This window comes from Hypanus sabinus, chromosome 7, assembly GCF_030144855.1.
Source record: "Hypanus sabinus isolate sHypSab1 chromosome 7, sHypSab1.hap1, whole genome shotgun sequence".
Lineage (NCBI taxonomy): Eukaryota > Metazoa > Chordata > Chondrichthyes > Myliobatiformes > Dasyatidae > Hypanus > Hypanus sabinus.
Window position 1 is genome coordinate 177,841,518 of NC_082712.1, and position 19,845 is coordinate 177,861,362.

The 19,845-nt window shown below is 45.6% G+C and overlaps 1 protein-coding gene across 9 annotated transcripts in view; it reads right to left on the reverse strand.

Annotated features, from left to right (window-relative positions):
- Positions 1 to 19,845, reverse strand: part of LOC132397426 (F-actin-monooxygenase MICAL2-like) — a 301,318-nt gene that overhangs the window by 208,809 nt on the left and 72,664 nt on the right. For all 9 annotated transcript variants that reach the window (XR_009513377.1, XM_059976204.1, XM_059976203.1 and 6 more), the window contains exons 3-4: positions 7,598 to 7,805; positions 773 to 889 (exon numbers count right to left, since the gene is read on the reverse strand). Coding sequence is in view for 8 of the 9 variants with exons in the window: in XM_059976204.1 (XP_059832187.1) it covers positions 773 to 889; positions 7,598 to 7,805 (325 nt within the window). In the remaining variant the exon portion in view is untranslated. The remainder of the gene's footprint in view (positions 1 to 772; positions 890 to 7,597; positions 7,806 to 19,845) is intronic.

Genomic DNA, 19,845 nt, shown 5'->3' on the forward strand with positions numbered 1-19,845 from the left:
ACAACCCCCTTGCCAATTAAAAACCTATCAAGTTCCACCATATATGTACCCAATGACTTGTCCTCCACAGTTGTATTCTTCAATGGATTCCACAGATTCACTACCCTCTGGCAAAAGAAATCCCTCCTCATCTCCATTCCAAATGGACATCCCTCTATTCTGAGGCTCTGCCCTCTGGGTCTAGACTCCCCCACCATAGGAAACATCCTATCAAGGCCTTTCAACATTCGATCGGTTTCAATGAGATCCCCCCTCATTCTTCTAATCTCCAGTGAATACAGGCCCACAGGCATCAAATGCTCCTCATATTTTAACTCCTTCATTCCCGGGATCATTCCTATAAAGCTCCTCTGGACCCTCTCCCACATCAGCACATCCTTCTGTAGATAAGAGCTCTGAAACTACTCACAATACTGTGTGTGTGGTCTGACCAATGTCTTATAAAGCCTCAGCACTTCATCCTTGGTGATAATACTCTATAATGGTGGTGCAGCAACGAGCATAAATGCTTTACTGCTTTAGTGACCTGGGTTCAATTCCCACCGCTGTCTGCAAAGAGGTTGTATGTTCTTTCCGTGACCGTGTGGGTTTCCACACATAGTCCAAAGACATGCAGGAGCTGCCTTCTATAGCCGAATGGCCAGGAAGACAAAACCAGGCCTGAAGATTTTGCCATATGAAGACTCAGGGAAGGAGACACTCAGGGAGGGGATGGGGCATGAGCATCAGAACCTATGAGGGCCGTGCAAGAGACAGAAATGATCTAACTGACCTTCTGTGTCCTGGTCTTCAGGGGGTTCCAGTAACTGCTGGAACTCCACACCAACGTGGATCTCCACCCCTAACAACAAGGCCACCTTGACAAGGATCAGTTGCAGCTGGCGGATACCTGTCAGCGGAAAAAAGAGTACGTCCATTAGTAATTGGGGACGTTCAGCCCATCGCTAAAGACTAGCAAATTTCTACAGATGTTCTGTGGAGAGTATTAAACCATCAAGCAGTACAGCACAGTACAGGCCCTTCAGATCATGATGTTATACCAACCTTTTAACCTACTCCAAAATCCTTTCCTCCGACATAGCTCTTCATTCTTCTGTCACCAGATGCCCGTCTAAGAGTCTCCGAAATATGACTAATGTATCTGCCTCTAACACCACCCCACACTTCCACCCACTAAAAAATTACCTCTGACATACTTTCTATACTTTCCTCCAATCACCTTAAAATTATGTTCCCTTCTATAAGCCATTTGCACCCTGGTAAAAAGTCCCTGGCTCTTCACTCAATCTATGCCTCTTATTACCTTCCACATATCTTCACTCCTAGGCATCCTCAGGAGACATGGCATCATAGTAGATGGTTGCCTCCCTGACTGGAGGACAGTGACTAGCGGTGAGGCACAGAACTGACGCTGGTCGATCGGAGTACTGAGCAGAAACGGCAAAGAGCTTTAAAATGCAGGAAGCATTTCAATGGGAGCACTGCGCAGGTGCAACAGAATCGGTCACACACGGGACTGGCAAAGACCTTTGTAAGACTCAGTCTCTATAAAAGAGAGGTAGCGCCTAGCGGACCGTCGGGTAGTCTGGGACAGAGTGGCAAGGCTTTGGCTCAACAGGGCTTCAGCGAGAACAGGCAGAGGCAAAGTAAGTAAAATTCAAATCTTATTTAAATCTTGAGAGAATAGGGTCTTGAAGCTCCCAGACTCCCCAATGGCCACATCTGCACCAGATGCATCGAGTTGCAGCTCCTTAGAGACCGTGTTGGGAACTGGAGCTGCAGCTCGATGACCTTCGGCTTGTTAGGGAAAGTGAAACAGTGATAGACAGGAGCCAGAGGGAGGTAGTCATCCCAAGGCTACGGGAGACAGATAAACGGGTGACTGTCAAGAGAGGGAATGGAGAACGTCAGAAAGTAGAGAACACCCATGTGGTCATTCCCCTCAACAACGTACTCAGTTTTGTTTACTGGTGGGGGAGGATGACCTGCCTGGGAGAAGCAACAGCATTGCCTTTAGATCTGACCCTCAGAGGGACAGGGACCTGAAGAGCATGGCAGCATTAATAGGGGACTCTTTAGTCAGGGGGACAGATAGGCGATTCTGTGGACGCAAAAAGGAAACATAGATGGTAGTTTGCCTCCCAGGTGCCAGGGTCCACAATGCTTCTGAGCACATCCACAATATCCTGAGGGTAAGCAGCCATAAGTCATTGTACACATCGGTACCAACAACGTAGGTAGAAAAAGGGATGAGGTCTTGAGAAAAGAATACAGGGGGTTAGGAAGGAAACCGAGAAGCAGGACCTCGAGAGTAGCAATCTTGGGATTGCTGCCTGTACCACGTAACAGTGAGGATAGGAATAGAATGAGCTGGCAGATAAATATGTGGCTGAAGAATTGAGCAGGGAATAGGGATTCCAATTTCTGGATAATTGGGACCTCTTCTGGGGCAGGTGGGACCTGTACAAAAAGAATGGGTTGCACTTGAATCCGAAGGGGACCAAAATTCTTGTGGGCAGGTTTATTAGTGTCGTTGGAAGTGGTTTAAATCAGTGGTCCCCAACCACCTCAGAGGAAACGATATAATTTGGTGGTATGAAACGATATGAATCAGCTGCACTGCTTAGTGCTTCATACCGCCAAATCGTATCTGGGAATACGCCAAATCGTATCTGGGAATACAGATCCATAATTCATTGAATGTGAATAGGATAGGATAGGATAGGATAAGTAGACAGGATCGTAAAGGAAGATTTTGGCACATTGGCCATCATAAATCAATGTACCGTATTGAGTACAGGAGTTGGGGTGTTATGCTGAAGTTGTATAAGACATTGGTGAGGACTAATTTGGAGTATTGTGTGCAGTTTTGGTCACCTACCTACAGGAAAGATGTAAACAAGATTGAAAGAGGGCAGAGAAAATTTACAAGGATGTTGCCAGGACTTGACCTGAGTTTTAGGGAAAGACTGAATTGGTTAGGAGTTTATTCCTTAGAATTTGGAAGATAGAGGGGAAATTTGATAGAGAAAAACAAAATTCTGAGGGGTATAGATAGAGTAAATGCAAGCAGACTTTTCTCTGAGGTTGGGTGAGACTACAACTAGACGTCATGGGTTAAAGGTGAAAGGTGAAACAGTTAAGGGGTGCATGAGGGGATCTTCTTCACTCTAGGGTGGTGAGAGTGTGGAACGAGTTGCCAATGGAAGTGGTGAATGTGGGGTCTATTTCAACATTTAAGAGAAATTTGGATTGGTACATGGATGAGAGGGATAAGGAGGGTTACAGTTAAGTTGTAACTCAGTGGGAAGGTGCAACATTGAGAGAGATTGCAGAGCACACAAGGACACCAGTCTTGCAGGATATTCACCGACCCTTATTGCTAACACAACTTGTACAGAATGTGAACTCCTCCCATGTGGGATTGGCTAATCGAGTGAATAGGAATAACACTATTAACTCCAGCAACAGGACGAGGCAGATTAATGGTTTGGCACAGACTAACTGAGCTGAAGGGCCTGTTTAAGTGATGTATTGTTCTATGACTCTGTGACTCCATCATCGTCTGCACCCTCTCCAATTCTTCCACATTCTTCCTATAATTCTGACTGGTTGCATCATTGCCTGGCACGGAGGCTCCAGTGCACAGGATTGAAAGAGGCTGCAGAGGGTTGCAGGTTGCAGATTCAGCCATCTCCATCACAGACAAAACCTTCCCCATGGTCAAGGTCATCTTGAGGTAGAGGTAGAGCCTCAAGAAGTGGCATCTCACCATCTGGGATGTGCTTGCTCCTCGTTGCTACCATCTAGGAGGAGATACAGGAGTCTGCAAACACTCAGTGTTTTAGGTTATTCCTTTGTTTGCATTATTTATTTAATTGGTATTGGAATTTATTATTGTCACACATATGGGGATACAGTGAAAAACCTGTCTTGCATACTGTTCATACTGATCAGATCATTACACAGTGCACTAGGATAGAGCAAGATAGTGCAGAATGAAGTGTAACAGTTACCATGAAGGTGTGGTTCGGGTAGACAAAGTGCAAGGTCATTACAAGATAGCTTGTGAGTTCAAGAGCTCATTTTACTGTACTAGGGAACCACCATTAGTCTTATAGAAGTGGGGTAGAAGCTGTCCTTGAGCCTGGTGCATCTTGCTTTCAGGCTTTTGTATCTTCTGTCTGATGGGAGAGAACAGAGATGTCTGGGGTGGGAGGGGTCTTTGATTCTGCTGGATGTTTTAACAAGGCAGTGAGAAATACAGACAGAAATCATAATTACTGACATTTCAACTTTGGAACAAAATTGCGGGCTGAAGGGCCTATACTCTGCTGCTACGTTCTATTTTGATGCTTTTAACATAGACTCTATAAATTTGGATAGATATACAGGTATGAGGGGAATGGTCCAGGTGGCATGATTAATGGTCTGGCTGAGACTATAGACTGGGTGGGCTGAATGGCCTGTTTTTGTGCTGTAGGGCTCTCAAGAACATAGAACGGTACAGCACAGTACAAACGGCATGTGAACCAGGTCAGATAGCTGGTCTAGAGTGTGGGCTTTGGAGAGCAAGGGGGTTTCAGCGAGAATGCCTCAGCACTGCCCCCTCGTTGGACAATGTGATGTGAGTCCACTCAGGCAATAGAGGTGGCCAATGTTTTCTCTTAGAATACAGAACAGTACAGCACAGGACCTTCAGCCCTCAATGTTGTGCTGAGCCAATTAAATTAGAAATCAAAAGGCCAAATAAACTAATCTCTTCTGCCTGCACAATGCCCAGATCCCTCCATTTTCCTCACATTCACGTGTCTATCTAAACGTCTCTTAAAAGTCTCTATGCTTCTGCTTCCTCCAGGCAGTGCATTTCAAGCACCCAGCACTCTCTGTGTACCACAACTTGTTCCTCACATCTCCTTTGAATTTTACCCCCCTCTCATATTAAATGCATGCCCTCTGGTGTTAGACATTTCAACCCTGGGAAAAGGATACTGTCTCTCTACTCTATCTATGTCTCTCATAATCTTATAAACCTCTATTTGATTTTACTTCAGGCTCTGCCGCTTCAGAGAAAACAACCCAAGTTCATTCAACTTCTTATTATAGCACGTGCCCTCTAATCCAGGCTGCATCTTGGTAAACCCCTTCTGCACCCTCTCCAAAGCCTCGACCTCCTTCCTACAACAGGGTAACCAGAACTGTTTGCAATATTCCAAATGAGACCTAACTAGAGTTTTATAAAGCTACAACATAACTTCCTGATGTTTGAACTCACTGCCTTGACTAATAAAGCAAGCACGCCATATGCCTTCTTAACCACTTCCAGAGAGCTATGGACTTGAACCCCAAGATCCCTCTGCTCATCAATGCTGGTAAGGGCCTTGCCATTAACAGTGTATGTCTCTTTGCATTTGACATACCAAGGTGCAAAACTTCACACTTGGCTGAGTTAAACACCATCTGCCATTTCTCCACCCAAATTCGAGAATGTCAGGGGGCAGAAGCAAGTATAATTGCTATTACTAACGAGAAGGTGCTTGAGAAGCTGAAAGGTCTGAAGGTAGATACTTTAAGTCCCCTGGACCAGATGAAATATACCCTAGGGTTCTAAAAGAGATAGCTGAAGAGATTGTGAAGGCACTAGGAATAACTTTTTGAAGAATCAATAGATTCTGGAATGGTTACAGAGGACTGGAAAATTGCAAATATAACTTCATTCTTTAGGAAGGGGGGGGTAGAAGAAAGGAAATTTTAGGTCAGTTAGCCTAATGTCAGTGGTTGAGAAATTTGGAATCAATTGTTAAGGATTAGGTTTAAGGGTACTTGGAGGCATGTGATAAAATAGACCAAAGTCAGCATAATTTTCTTCAGGGAAAATCTTGCCTGATAAATCTGTTAAAATTCTTTGAAAAAATAACAACAGGGAAAGGAGAATCGGAGGATGTTGGGTACTTGGATTTTCAGAAGGCCTTTGATTGGCTGGAAGCAAACAGTGGGAATAAAGGGATCCTTTTCGGATTGGCTGCCGATGACTAGTGGTATTCCACAGGGATCTGTGTCAGGACCGAGACTTTTTGTCAATGATTTGGATGATGAAATTGATGCCTTTGAGGCCAAGTTTGCAAATGATATGAAGATGGTTGAGGGGCAGGTAGTGTTGTGGAAGCAGTGAGGTTACAGATGAAGAGAATGGGCAAAGAGGTGGCAGATTGAGTACAGTGGTTGTGTAGAAGGAATAAAAGTGTAGACTATTTTCAAGACAGGCAGAAAATTCAAAATTCACGAAGGGATTTAGGAGTCCTTGTGCAGGATTCCCTAAAGGTTAACTTGCAGACTGAATCGTGGTGAGGAAGGCAAATGTGATGTTAGCATTCATTTTAAGAGGACTAGAATATAAAAGCAAGGATGTAATGCTGAGGCTTGATAAAGTGCTGGTGAGAGCTCACGGAGTATTGTGAGCAGTTTTGGGCCCCTTATTTAAGAAAGGATGTGCTGATGTTGGACAGGGTTCAGAGGCTGGTTCACAAGAATGACAAGGTTATCACATGACCAGCAATTAAAGGCTCTGGGCCTGTACTGTCTGGAATTTAAAAGAATGAGGGGGAGATCTTATTGAAACCTATCAAATGTTGAAAGGCCAACATAGAGAGGGTGAGAACATAATGTCTCTTCTGGTGGGGGAAACTAGAACTAGAGGGCAAAACTTCAAAACAGAGGGATGTCCATTTAGAACAGCAATGAGAAGGAAGTTCTTTAGCCAGAGGGTGGTGAATCTGTGGAATTTGTTGCCACAGGCAGCTGTGGATGCCAAGTCACTGGGTGCATTGAAGGCAGAGGTAAATACGTTCTTGATCAGTCAGGGAGTAAACGGTTAAGGGAAGAAGGCAGGAGAATGGGGTTGAAAGTGAAATGGATCAGCCATGACGGAATGGGGGAGCAGACTCAATGGGCCAAAAGGCCTAATTCTGCACCTATGTCTTACGGTTTTCTAATATCTGGAACTGATCTATATCCCACCGTATTTTTTACCAGTCTTCTACACTAACTACAACACCATCCTTGGTATCATCCGCAAACTTATCACCCCACCCATCTACATTCATTCAACAGGTCATTCATGTAGATCATAAACAGCTGAGGTCCTAATATAGATCCCTGTGGAACACCAGTAATCATAGACCTCCAGCTAGAATAAGTCCCTTCCACCACTACCCTGTCTTCTATGGCAAGCCAGTTCTGAATCCAAAAGGTTAATTCACTAGGGACCTTGTCAAATGCTTTACTAAATTCCATGGACACAACATCCAGAGCTCTACCTTCATCACATCATAAAACACTCAATCAAGTTACTGAGACACAACCCGCACCACACAAAGCCATACTAGCTCTCCGTAAAAAGGCCAGGGTTTTCCAAATGCTCATAAATCCCATCCCTCACAGTTCTCTCCATGTACTCTTCCTTACCACTGATGTGAGAATCCCGGTTTCCAGGATTACCCTGGTTCCCACCATTTGCACTGTACTGCTGTTGTAAAACAACAAATTTCACATAAGAGTGATCACAAAGTTGACTGAATCTGCAGTGAGGCATACTTACTGATGTGATCTATCGCTCCGGCACAGAACTTGCCGTAAAACTTCTTGGCTCCCAGGGCTCGCAAGTCCTGGATAGTGGACGGCCAGAGATGAAGAACATTGTTTCGGGCGAAGGTCTCCCTCTTCTCCAGCACAACCACCTTACAACCCAGTAGTGCCAGCTCGATGCTGGTTCGGAGGCCACAGGGTCCGGCCCCAATGATCAGGCACTGGGGGGAGGAACAGAAACACTTACTGAGACAGTGTAACAGGGAGGGGGAGGGGAGGGCGGGTCGAGGGGGAGTGAGGGGGAGAGGGGAGAGGGGGAGGAGGGGGTGTGGGGGTGGAGGGGGAGAGGGAGGGGGCAGGGGGTGCGGGGGTGGAGAGGGGGAGGAGGGGGTGCGGGGGTGGAGGGGGTGAGGGAGGGGGCAGGGGGGCGAGGGAGAAGGGGGCAAGGGTTAGGGAGGGGAATATGTGCACAGCAAGCTCATGTTGATAATGACAAACTGAGGGAAGTTCACATGGTGGGAAGGGCAGTGTCGAAGGAGAGGAGAGAGATGATGATAATTTAAGGAGGGTACATTGTTTTGCAAGACTGTTCCCCCCCCCCCACAGCCCCGCCCCCCCAAGAGCAGGACCCCGAGCAACATGCCCTGGGAGAACCCCCTGTAAAACTCCTGGGCTATTGACCCATCAGAACCACATGGAGTTGGCGAAGAGCCTGCCTAGGAAGGGAGGGGCCGCTGTTCTTTCTGCTGTTTATTAAACCGTGCAGAAAATGACATAACCAGCCAGGATTCCAGGCACATTACAGAAACAGCTCATGTTCTCATCAGCTCTGGGCACAACACAACCGGCAGACACCTACACCCACACTCTAACGGAGAGAGTCTCTCACATATACACACACAGGGTCACTCGCCCACAACACAGAGGGTTACTCTCTTTCTCATGCACACACACACACACACACACACACACACTCACACACTCACTCACTCACACACTCACACACTCACTCATTCACTCACACACTCTACCTTCTACAACTTTTTTCCTTTAAGAGTAACTTCAGGGCCAGCTATTTTTTCTGAAGCACAGTTTGGTGGGTGTGTGGAACGAGCTGTCAGTGGAAGTGGACGAGGCAGGTACATTATCATTGTTTGAAAGACACGTGGAGGCCGTGAGCCGAACACTGGCTCATATCTTGGTCATTACTGACCAGTTGGGCCAAAGGGTCTGTTTCCGTGTCCTATGACTGCGCATACTGAAGAGCTGAGAATAGAGGCAAATGTTCTGTGAACGATTTAAGAGATGTTGAGAAAGATCTTCAACCCTGTCCCATCTGTCCCACAAATCTCTTACCCACAAGGCAACTTCCCTACCTCACACAAACTCTCACCATCTCTCCATTCCCAGACCTCCCTCAAGCTGTGGTTTAGAAGAACAAGACGTGAGCTTATTGGAATGTATAATGCTGGAGCCGGGGGGGGGGGGGGGGGGGGGAGGGGGGGTGTGGTCTGACATACTGGGGGTGGGGAGGTGAGAGGGACAGGTGGGGGCATCTGGAACTCTCTCCAACCAGGGTTCTTCCATTTTGGACACATCTGACAAGGAATTCCTTCCCTGGGCAGGGTGTGTTCAAAGTTGGGATGCTCAGGCGTGGGGAGAAAGATAGAAAAGGTGAGGCGAAGGTGAGGGTAGAGAGCAGAAGGAGAGGAGACAACAGGACAAGATAGGTGAGGGTGGGGAGAGGATGGAAGAGGGGGTTCAGATGAGGGGATGGGTGTGGGTACCTAGGGGGGTGTTGAGGTGGGGGGTGAACAGGGTCAATCCCTGTTCCTATTCAGTCCTGAAATGGGCAGTATTAAGGGAGGGGTGGTACTGAGGGAGGGTCACACTGTGGGAGGGGTGATATTGAGAGAGGGTGGGAGGGTGTCTTTTCAGCGAAGATGCTAAAGATCAGTCCCATCTGCCATCTGTCCTGTGTCCCATCCAAACTCAAGACCACATTCAATTTCTTCTAAACAGATAACGGGGTCACCTTTATACTGCCGTGTCTGGAACTGAGCTATACTCACACGCTGTCCACCATGCCTGCCAAATTACAACCATGTTCAAACTTCAATTGGGCAAAAGTTTCCACCTTTAGCCACTTGACTGTGGCTAGGCACAGCTCAAATACCATCTATAAATCTGCTGACAATACAACCATTGCTGGTAGAATCTCAGCTGGTGAGAAGAGGGCATACAGGAGTGAGATATGCCAACTAGTGGAGTGGTGCCGCAGCAACAACCTGGCACTCAACGTCAGTAAGACAAAAGAGCTGTTGTGGACTTCAGGAAGGGTAAGACGAAGGAGCACACACAAATCCTCATAGAGGGATCAGAAGTTGAGAGATTGAGCAGTTTCAAGTTCCTGGGTGTCAAGATCTCCGAGGATCTAACCTGGTCCCAACATACCGATGCAGTTATAAAGAAGGCAAGACAGCAACTATACTTCATTAGGAGTTTAAAGAGATTTGATATGTCAACAAATACACTCAAAAACTTCTATAGTTGTACTGTGGAGAGCATTCTGACAGGCTGCATCACTGTCTGGTATGAAGGGGCTACTGCACTGGACCGAAAGAAGCTGCAGAGGGTTGTAGATCTAGTCAGCTCCATCTTGGGTACTAGGCTACAAAGTACCCAGGACATCTTCAAGGAGCGCTAGCTCAGGAAGGCAGCGTCCATTATTGAGGACCTCCAGCACCCAGGGCATGCCCTTTTCTCACTGTTACTATCAGGTAGGAGGTACAGAAGCCTGAAGGCACACACTCAGCGATTCAGGAACAGCTTCTTCCCCTCCGCCATCCGATTCCTAAATCAGCATTGAACTCATGAACAGTACCTCAATTTTTTAAATATATATTAATTCTGTTTTTGTACAATTCTAATGTATTCAATGGACATATACTGTACTAAAATTTATTTATTTATTCTAGATGATGTATTACATTGAACTGCTGCTGCTAAGTTAACAAATCTCATGACACATGCTGGTGATAATAAACCAGATTCGGATCTTCATTGCCTACAGTTTGGAAAACTGCTATAGAACACATTGCTTTTGTGTGGTCCCTGCCCAGATTTTAAACAGGAGGGGGCCTACCCCTCACTCTTCACTACCTTCCTCATGACGTTGTCATGCTGTTGATCTTGGCTCACTCTGACTTCCCCGTCCCAAGCACCAGGAGGAAAATTAATCAGCTCTGCTCACACCAGGAGGAAATATTTTGCGCTGAAAATTATTATTTACTTGCTGCTCCGTGAAAGGAGAGGAAGTCTCACAGGAGGCTCCTTCCTAAACGTGTAAATCAGCTCGTGTGTGAAATCTATCATTGTTTCACTGCGTTTCCTTTCTGGCTGGCTTCTGCAGTGCACACGTTGGGACCAGCAGAAACAGGTCACTCAAGCCCTTTCTCGCTCTCCTGATTGCAGACTTCTCATCAACGTTCTCACCCCCAGTGCTTGAATCCTAATCCTGCTCTCCAGAAAGCCAGCGATCTCAATCCCAGACAATGTCAGCAAGTGCAAACCAGGGGAGAGAGATCTTTGCCTCCAGGATAGAGTGGATGTTTCCTGTGGTGGGAGTCCAGTATCTAAGGGGACAGCCTCAGGGGCTCCCAACCTATTTTATGCCATGGACCAATACCATTAAGCAAGGGGTCCATGGACCCTAAGTTGGGAATCTCCAGGATAGAGGGACATCCCTTTAAAACAGATGAAGAGGAATTTCTTTGCCCTGAGGGTGGTGTATCTGTGGAACACATTGCCACATACAGCTGCGGAGGCCAAACCAATGAGTATATTGATGGGTTTAGAGACATGGTCATGGAAAAGAACAGCACAGAAACAGGCCCTTTGGTCCATCTAGTCCATGCAGAAACTATTTAAACTGCCTACTCCCATTGACCTGCACCAGGACCATTGACCTCCAGACCCCTACCATCCTTGTACATCTCCAAACTTCTCTTAAACATTGAAATCAAGTTATCATCCAGCTCGTTCCACACTCTCATGACCCTCTGAGTGAAGTTTCTCCTCATGTCCCCTTAAATATTTTACCTTTTACCCTTAACCCATGACCTCAATGGAAAAACACTGGCTATCCTCCAATTCTCTTGTACCCCACCTGTTGCTAAGGATGATTTAGTACCTCTGCTAGGGCCCCTGCAATTTCTGCACTTGCCTCCCGCAGGGTCCAAGAGAACACCTTGTCAGGCCCTGGGGATTTATCCACCCTGATTTGCCTCAAGACAGCAAACACCTCCTCCTGTAATCTGTATGGAGTCTATGAGGTTGATGCCACTTTGCCTCACTTCTACAGACTCTATATGTGTCGCCTGCGTAAATACTGATGCAAAGAATCCATTTAAGATCTATTTCTTTTGGCTCTACACATGGATTACCATCCTGGTCTTCCAGAGGATCAATTTTGTTCCTTGCAATCCTTTTGCTCTCAACATTTCCATAGAATCCCTTAGGATTCTTCTCCTTGTCTGTTAGGGCAACCTCATGCCTTCTTTTAGCCTTCCTGATTTTATTCTTATGTGTTCTCTTATATTTGTAATACCATAGAAGCATCTCATTTGTTCCCTTGTACCTGCCTCTACCTGCAATGCACCTCCTTTTTTTTCTTAAGCAGAGCCTCAATATCTCGAGAAAACCAAAATCACATGTACACATTACCCTCAACTTTTATTGTAACGGCTTTGTTACAAGCTTTGTACTCTCAACAGTTCACCAAGTACACCTTTGCCAGAAAATAGTCTGTCCTAATCTACACTTGCCAGATCCTCTCTGATACTATCAAAGTTGGCCTTTCTCCAACTTAGAATCTCAACCCACAGACCAGACCTAACTTTTTGTTTTTTTAATTTGAAACTAATGGCATTATAATCACTAGATGCAAAGTGTTCCCCTACACAAACTTACGTCACTTGCCCTGTCTCATTCCCTAATAGCAGATCAAGTATCACAAACTCTCTCTTTGGGACTTGTACAAACTGATGAAGAAAACTTTTCTGAACACATTTGACAAACTTTATCCCATCTGTCCTTCTACAGTACAAGAGTCTCAGTCGACATGTGGAAAGTTTAAATCACCTACTATCACAACCTTATATTTCTCACATCAGTCTGTGATCTCTTTGCAAATTTGTTCCTTTAAATCCCACAGACTGAAAATGGCCTGTAATATAACCCCATTAATGTGGTCATACCTTTCTTATTTCTCAGTTCCAGCCACACCACCTCACTAGTCGAGTCCTCCAGGCTGTCCTGACTTAGTACAGCCATGACACTTTCCCTGACTAGTAACACCACCACTCCGCTCTGTCCTGTCTAAAACAATGGAACCCTGAAACACTGAGCTGCCATCTTACTTTGCAACTCTTTATGACCTCATGGACCACATGTGGCAAGATACAGAGGCTAGGTTTGAACTCAGGATCGTCTGCCTTGAAGTCCGGTGCTGATGCCATTCCACCACCTGCTGGCCCAGGTCTTACTAAAGGCTACAATATCATAATCCAGATGTCGAACCATTGCCCTGACCTCAGCTGCCTTTCCTACGATACTTCTTGCATTGAAATATGTGCAACTAAGGTTGTATCATGTTCAACATTTTTGATTCCTGACTTTATCTGAGGTCTTAACATCTGTCACCACAACCTCACCACTAACTCTACTTCCTCAGCAGTCTGCAGAGATTTGGCATGTTATCAAAAACATTGGCAAACTTCCATGAATATGTGGTTGAAAGAGTGCTGACTGGCTGCTTTATAGACTGGTATAGGAACACCAATGCTCTTGAGCAGAAAATCCTACAAAATGTAGCAGATTCAGCCCAGTACATCACTGGTAAAGTCCTCCCAACCACTGAGCACATCTGCATGAAATGTTGCCATAAAAATGCAGCATCTGTCATCAAAGATCCTCACCACCATGCACTTTTCTTCCTTCTATTTGATGGCAGCAGTGAGAAAAGTGCATGGTCTGGGTGGTGAGGATCTTTGATGATAGATGCAACTATCCCTCAAGCTCTTGAACAAAAGGGGATAACTACACTCCTGCTGAAGGGTCTCAGCCTGAAACATTGACTGTATTTTCCCCCCCATAGATGCTGCTGAGTTCCTCCACCATCTTATGTGTGATGTTTGGATTTCCAGTGTCTGCAGATTTTCTCTTGTTTGTGATTGGATAACTACACTCATTCTATTTCTGGTGTTCTCACAACCAATGATCTCACCTTAAGGACTCTTTATCTTGCTATTTCATGTTCTTGTTATTTATTGCCATTTATTTATATTTGCATTTGCAGATATATCTATGAAGATTCTCAGGCATCCAGGTCACTGTATATCAAGCAGTGGTAAATCAAGGCAACTGGATGCTGGGTTGTCTAGAAGATGTTTCACCACTCATCCGAGAGGCTTCTTCAGTTCTGATCCATGGTGGGTAGTTTCCTGGAGTGTCAGAATGAGGAGAGATTTGATGGATGTACGCAGGAGTGTGAGAATGAGGAGAGATTTGATGGATGTATACGGGAGTGTGAGAATGAGGAGAGATTTGATGGATGTACACAGGAGTGTGAGAATGAGGAGAGATTTGATGGATGTACACAGGAGTGTGAGAATGAGCAGAGATTTGATGGATGTACACAGGAGTGTGAGAATGAGCAGAGATTTGATGGATGTACACAGGAATGTGAGAATGAGCAGAGATTTGATGGATGTACACAGGAGTGTGAGAATGAGGAGAGATTTGATGGATGTACACGGGAGTGTGAGAATGAGGAGAGATTTGATGGATGCATACAGGAGTGTGAGAACGAGGAGAGATTTGATGGATGTACACAGGAGTGTGAGAATGAGCAGAGATTTGATGGATGTACACAAGAGTGTGAGAATGTATACAAATGAGGAAGTGTTGCAAAAAGCTGGAATAAGAAGAGAACAGATATCATCAATCAAGAAACGGCAGCTGGAATTTCTGGGATATGTACTGAGAAAAGAGAAGCTCAACATCTTGCTCGACAGGAAAAAAAATGATGGAAGAGAAAGTGGCAGTCGACAGCACATGACATTTGTGAGTTACTTCAAGAGATGGACAGGCAAAAGTTTTAAAGAACTTATTAGAACTTCTCGGGTTAAACACAGATGGAAGACCGTGATTTCCCATGTCATACGACACGGCACATAATGAGGCGTATACAGAATTATAAGGGGTATAGACTGGATTAATGCACAAGCTTTTTCCACTTAAGGAAAACCTGAGGGGGAATTTCTTCCCTCAGAGGGTGGAGCAAATGTAGAATGAGCTGTCGATGGAGCCGTGGATGTTTAATAGAAATTTGGATAGGTATGTAGATAGGAGGGGTATGGAGGACTATGGCCCAGGTGCAGGTAGTTGGGACTGAGCAGACTAGCAGTTCAGCATGGACCAGATGGGCTGAAAGGCCTACTGCAGCGCTCTATGACTCCACAACTCACCTGTCACGGAAAAATTCACTGATTCGAGGATTCATCATCCCCAGAATCTCCCCACCAAACCCTAGAACACAAGACCATAAGACACAGGAGCAGAATCAGGCCATTTGGCCCATCGAGTCTGTTTCACCATTCCATCGTGGTTGATTAATTATCCCTCTTAACTCCATTGTCCAGACTTCTCCCTTTAACCTATGACTCCCTGTCTAATAAAGAACCTATCAACCTCCCCTTTAAATATACCCAATCACTCGGTCTCCACAGTTGTCCAAGGCAGTGAATTCCACAGATTCTCCACCCTCTGGCTAAAGGAACTCTCTCAGAACACAGAACAATAAAGCACAGAAACAGGCCTGTTGGTCCAGCATGGCTGTGCTAACTATTTAAACATCTACCCAATCCATTCTGCCTACACAATGTCCAAATGCCTCCATTTGCTGCATATCCATGTACCTATCATAAAGCCTCCTGAATTCTTAATGTATCAGGTCTACCACCACATTCCAGGCACCCACCACCAAGGGTTAAAAATACTTGCCACGCACATCTCCTATAAAGCGTCACGCTCTCACCTTGAGTGTGTCTTCTCCAGTATTCAGTGATACTGCACGTTGTAGGCTTTTCCAACCCTTTGATCCACAGCACCCCCAGCAACCCACAACAACCCTGAATTAACCCTAACCTAATCACGGGACAAATTACAATGACCAATCAGCCTACCCAGCATGCCCTTGGACTCTGGGAGGGAACCAGAGCACGGGCGGAGGCCTGTGCATTCCACAGGAACAGACTCCTTTCAGAACAGCACTGGAATTGAACTCTGAACTCTGATACCCCGAGCTGTAATAGCGTTCCACTAACCGTTACACTATCAAGGCACCAAATGCTTATCTGTCTCTAAGTAGCCCCACAGGCATCTCCTTTCAAGTTTAAAATAATCCTTCGCCATGTGTTTGTATGAAGAGAATTATGAAATGGTCACAGTGAGGAAAGTTCTTGTGATTGGAACTACGAGGCAAATCTTCCTGAACTGAGGAATCTGACTTCCATTGCCCCACATCCCACAGAACATTCCAGCATGATACAGGCCCTTCAGCCCACTCTGTTGTGCCAACCCTTTAACCTACTCCAAGTTCAATCTAGCCCTTCCTTCCTATGTGGCTCTGCATTTTTCTATCATCGATGTGTATATCTAAATTTCTTAAATGCCCCTGATGTATCTGCCTATACCACCGCCCCAGGTAGGGGTTCCTACACCCACCACTCTGTGTACCTCCCTACACTTTCTACTGATCACTCTGTACAGATGTGCTTTGATATTTACCACTGTTGCCCTGGCTTAAGGTGCTGGCTCTCCACTTCTTGTGTAAAGAATTTACCCATGTCAATCCCTCCTTCACCATCTACCAGAGATCATTTGCCTCTCTTCCTTGGTTTATTTTGATGGCCTCGAGTCTGTCTTCATCCACAGATTTAAAGACAATCATCTTGGTCACCTCCTAGGGAGTGGGAGGAGAAGGGGTGATAGGTGGAGAGTTTCTTCTGTCTTTTATAACCTCCCAAAGATTTTCAGTGGCTTTGGAGTGAAGTCAACCCTGTACTGTTGGAGACATCGAGGCTGTACTGTGCACAGAAATCACCCACAAACAATGAGATCATCTCCAAATTTGTGGTTGACACAGGCATGGGTATATATTACTTTATGTAGTAATTTCTTAGACCATAAGACATGGGAGCAGAATTAGGCCACTCAGCCCATCTACCATTTCATCATGGCTGATTTATTATCCCTCTCAACCCCATTCTCCTCCCTTCTCCCCGTAACCTTTGGCACCCTGACTAATCAAGAACCTATGAACCTCTGCTTTAAATATACCCAATGACTTGGCCTCGACAGCACCCTGTGGCAGTGAATTCCACAGATTTGCTACCCCCTGGCTGAAGGAGTTCTGTCTTTTTAGATACAGCGTGGTAACAGGCCTTCCACCCCAATGAGCCTGCACTGCCCAATTACACCCACATCCTACTAACCCGCACATCTTGAGGATGGGAAGGAGAACTGGAGCACCCATAGGAAACCAACATGGTCGCAGGGAGAATATTGAAACTCCTTACAGACAGTGGTGGGAATTGAACCCTGGTCACTGGCGCTGTGTAGCATTTTGCTCACCGCTATCCTAGTGTGAGGTTGACTAATGTTATAAGCGGATTTAGATCAACTGGAGAAGTGGGCCAAGGAATGGCAGATGGAATTTAACTCGGACAAAAGCATAGTGACACATCTTGGGAAGTTAAAGCGGGGCAGGACGCTGTGGAGTGTTATAAAATAGGCAGATCTAAGGATTGAAGTACATGCACATAGTAGCCACTTTATTAGGTACCCTTGCTTGTTAATGCAAATATCTAATTAGCCCATCATGTGGCAGCAACTCAATGCATAAGAGCATGCGGACATGGTCAAGAGGTTCAGTTTTTGTTCAGACCAAACATCAGAATGGAGAAAATGTGATCTAAGTGAATTTGACTGTGGAAAGACTGTTGGTGCCAGATGGGGTGGTTTGAGTATCTCAGAAACTGCTGATCTCCTGGGATTTTCCACATACAACAGTCTCTAGAGTTGACAGAGAATGGTACAAAAAAAAACAAAAAACATCCAGTGAGTGGCAGTTCTGTGGATGGAAACCCCTTGTAAAAAAGAGAGGTCAGAGGAGAATGGCCAAACTGGTTCAAGCTGACAGGAAGGTGGCAGTAACTCAAATAACCACGTGTTACAACAGTGGTGTGCAGAAGAGCATCTCTGAATCACAACACATTGAACTTTAAAGTGGACGGGCTACAGCTGCAGAAGGCCACACCGGGTTCCATTCTTGTGCCTAGCAGAGTGGCCACTGAATGTAGTTCCCTCAAGGTGGAGGCACAGTTAGACAAGACGGTGCAGAAAACATTTTGCACATCATCAGCTGGGACATTTAGTACCAGAGTGGGCACATCACGTTCCAGCTGTACAAGAGATTGATGAGGCTTCACTGGGAGCATTTTGTCCATTTCTGGTCACCACACCACAGGAAGGACATGATGAAGCTGGAGAGAGTGAAGGAAAGTTCCACAGGACTGGGGGGGGGGGGTGCGGGAGGGCTGGAGTTGTAAGGAAAGGGTGAATAGGTTAGGACAGGTTTCCCTGGAGCAAAGGAAGCTGAGGGGGTGACCTTATAAAATTTATAAAATCAAGAGAGGCAGAGGTAAGGTGAAAGGTCAGTCTTTTGCCCATGGTAGGGAATCTAAAACTAAAGGGCTTTGAGGGGGGAAAGATTTAAGTTTTTGGGTGAGTAATGAGCTCCAGAGGAAGTGGCGGAGGCAGATACAATGTGACTGCTCTGGATGATGCATCAAGACCTTTTGAAACCAGAATCTCTTGACCAGAAAGTTGAAGCTTTGCTCATGACTGACATAGGAGAGTTTCTTCAAGGCTCCAACTAAGCGGAGAGAATTGGTTCCACCTGTGTGCAGCTGAGATGATGATTAAACTAGAGGAGATGGGCGTGAGTCAGAATGAGCCAGCTCTACAACTGTAGAATGACTAATTCACATCATGTTAACTGCAGACCAAATAAGGCACTGCTGTAAGTGTGCTGGTTCCCAGTCAAGGTGATCACAGCTCTGAACAATTCAGACACTCGCTAACTCACAGCTGTAATGCAATAGATGGACTTTGCCTGGGAACACAGAACATGCACGCAAGGGTTGGGATATTGTACAACATTCAAATTTTTAATCTGAGTTCAACTACAACTGCTTCTCAGTTAATAGATGCAGATTATTTTATTTATTTAGAGATAGCGCGCGGAGTAAGCCTTTTGAGCCACGTTGCCCCAGCAATGCCAAACAATCCTGATTTAACCTTAATCTAATCACGGGACAATTTACAATGACTAATTAGCCTACTAACTTGTACATCTTTGGACTGTGGGAGGAAACCAGAGCACCGGGAGGAAACCCACACGTTCCATGGGGAGGACATACAGACTCTTCACAGATGACTCTGGGACTGAACTCTGATCCCCAAGGCGTAACAATATCGTGCTAACTGTTAAGCTACTGTGGTTCTCTGACTTTCAAGATGAAAGAGTAGCTTTATTTGTCACGTGTACATTGAAACATACAGTGAGATGATTCAGGATTAATATCACTGGCATGTGTTATGAAATGGGCGTTTTGAGGCAGCAGTACATGACAATATATAATCTTACTAAAGTACCCATGGCTGTGACTGTGGGTTTCACCCATGGTAGTCCTAAACAGGGGTATTTGATGAAGCCCCATGGAGCTACAGGCAAGGAATCTCTACTTATCAGTGTCATCAAAGACCAACAGTCTGAGGACGTGCAAGTGTCACCATTCTTATGGCACCAATATTGCATTCCCACAGCTTACTAAACCCAACCTGCATGTCTTTTGGGATGCCGGAGTAAACCAGAGCACCCGGAGGAAAGCTATGTGGGTATGGAGAGAACATTCAAACTCCTTACAGACAGCAGTGGGTATTGAACCCTCAGCTTCTGATTGCTGGTGCTGTAAAGTGTTATGCTAACCGCTACACTGCTTGCACAGCTGTGACCTGGAGTACTCAGTGCCCTGCCTGACAAAGACAAACACATCATATTCTCCCTTCAGCATTCTCTCTGTCTGTGCCTCCACTTTCAGCAAACTACATACTTTACATGTGCATCTTGGTCTC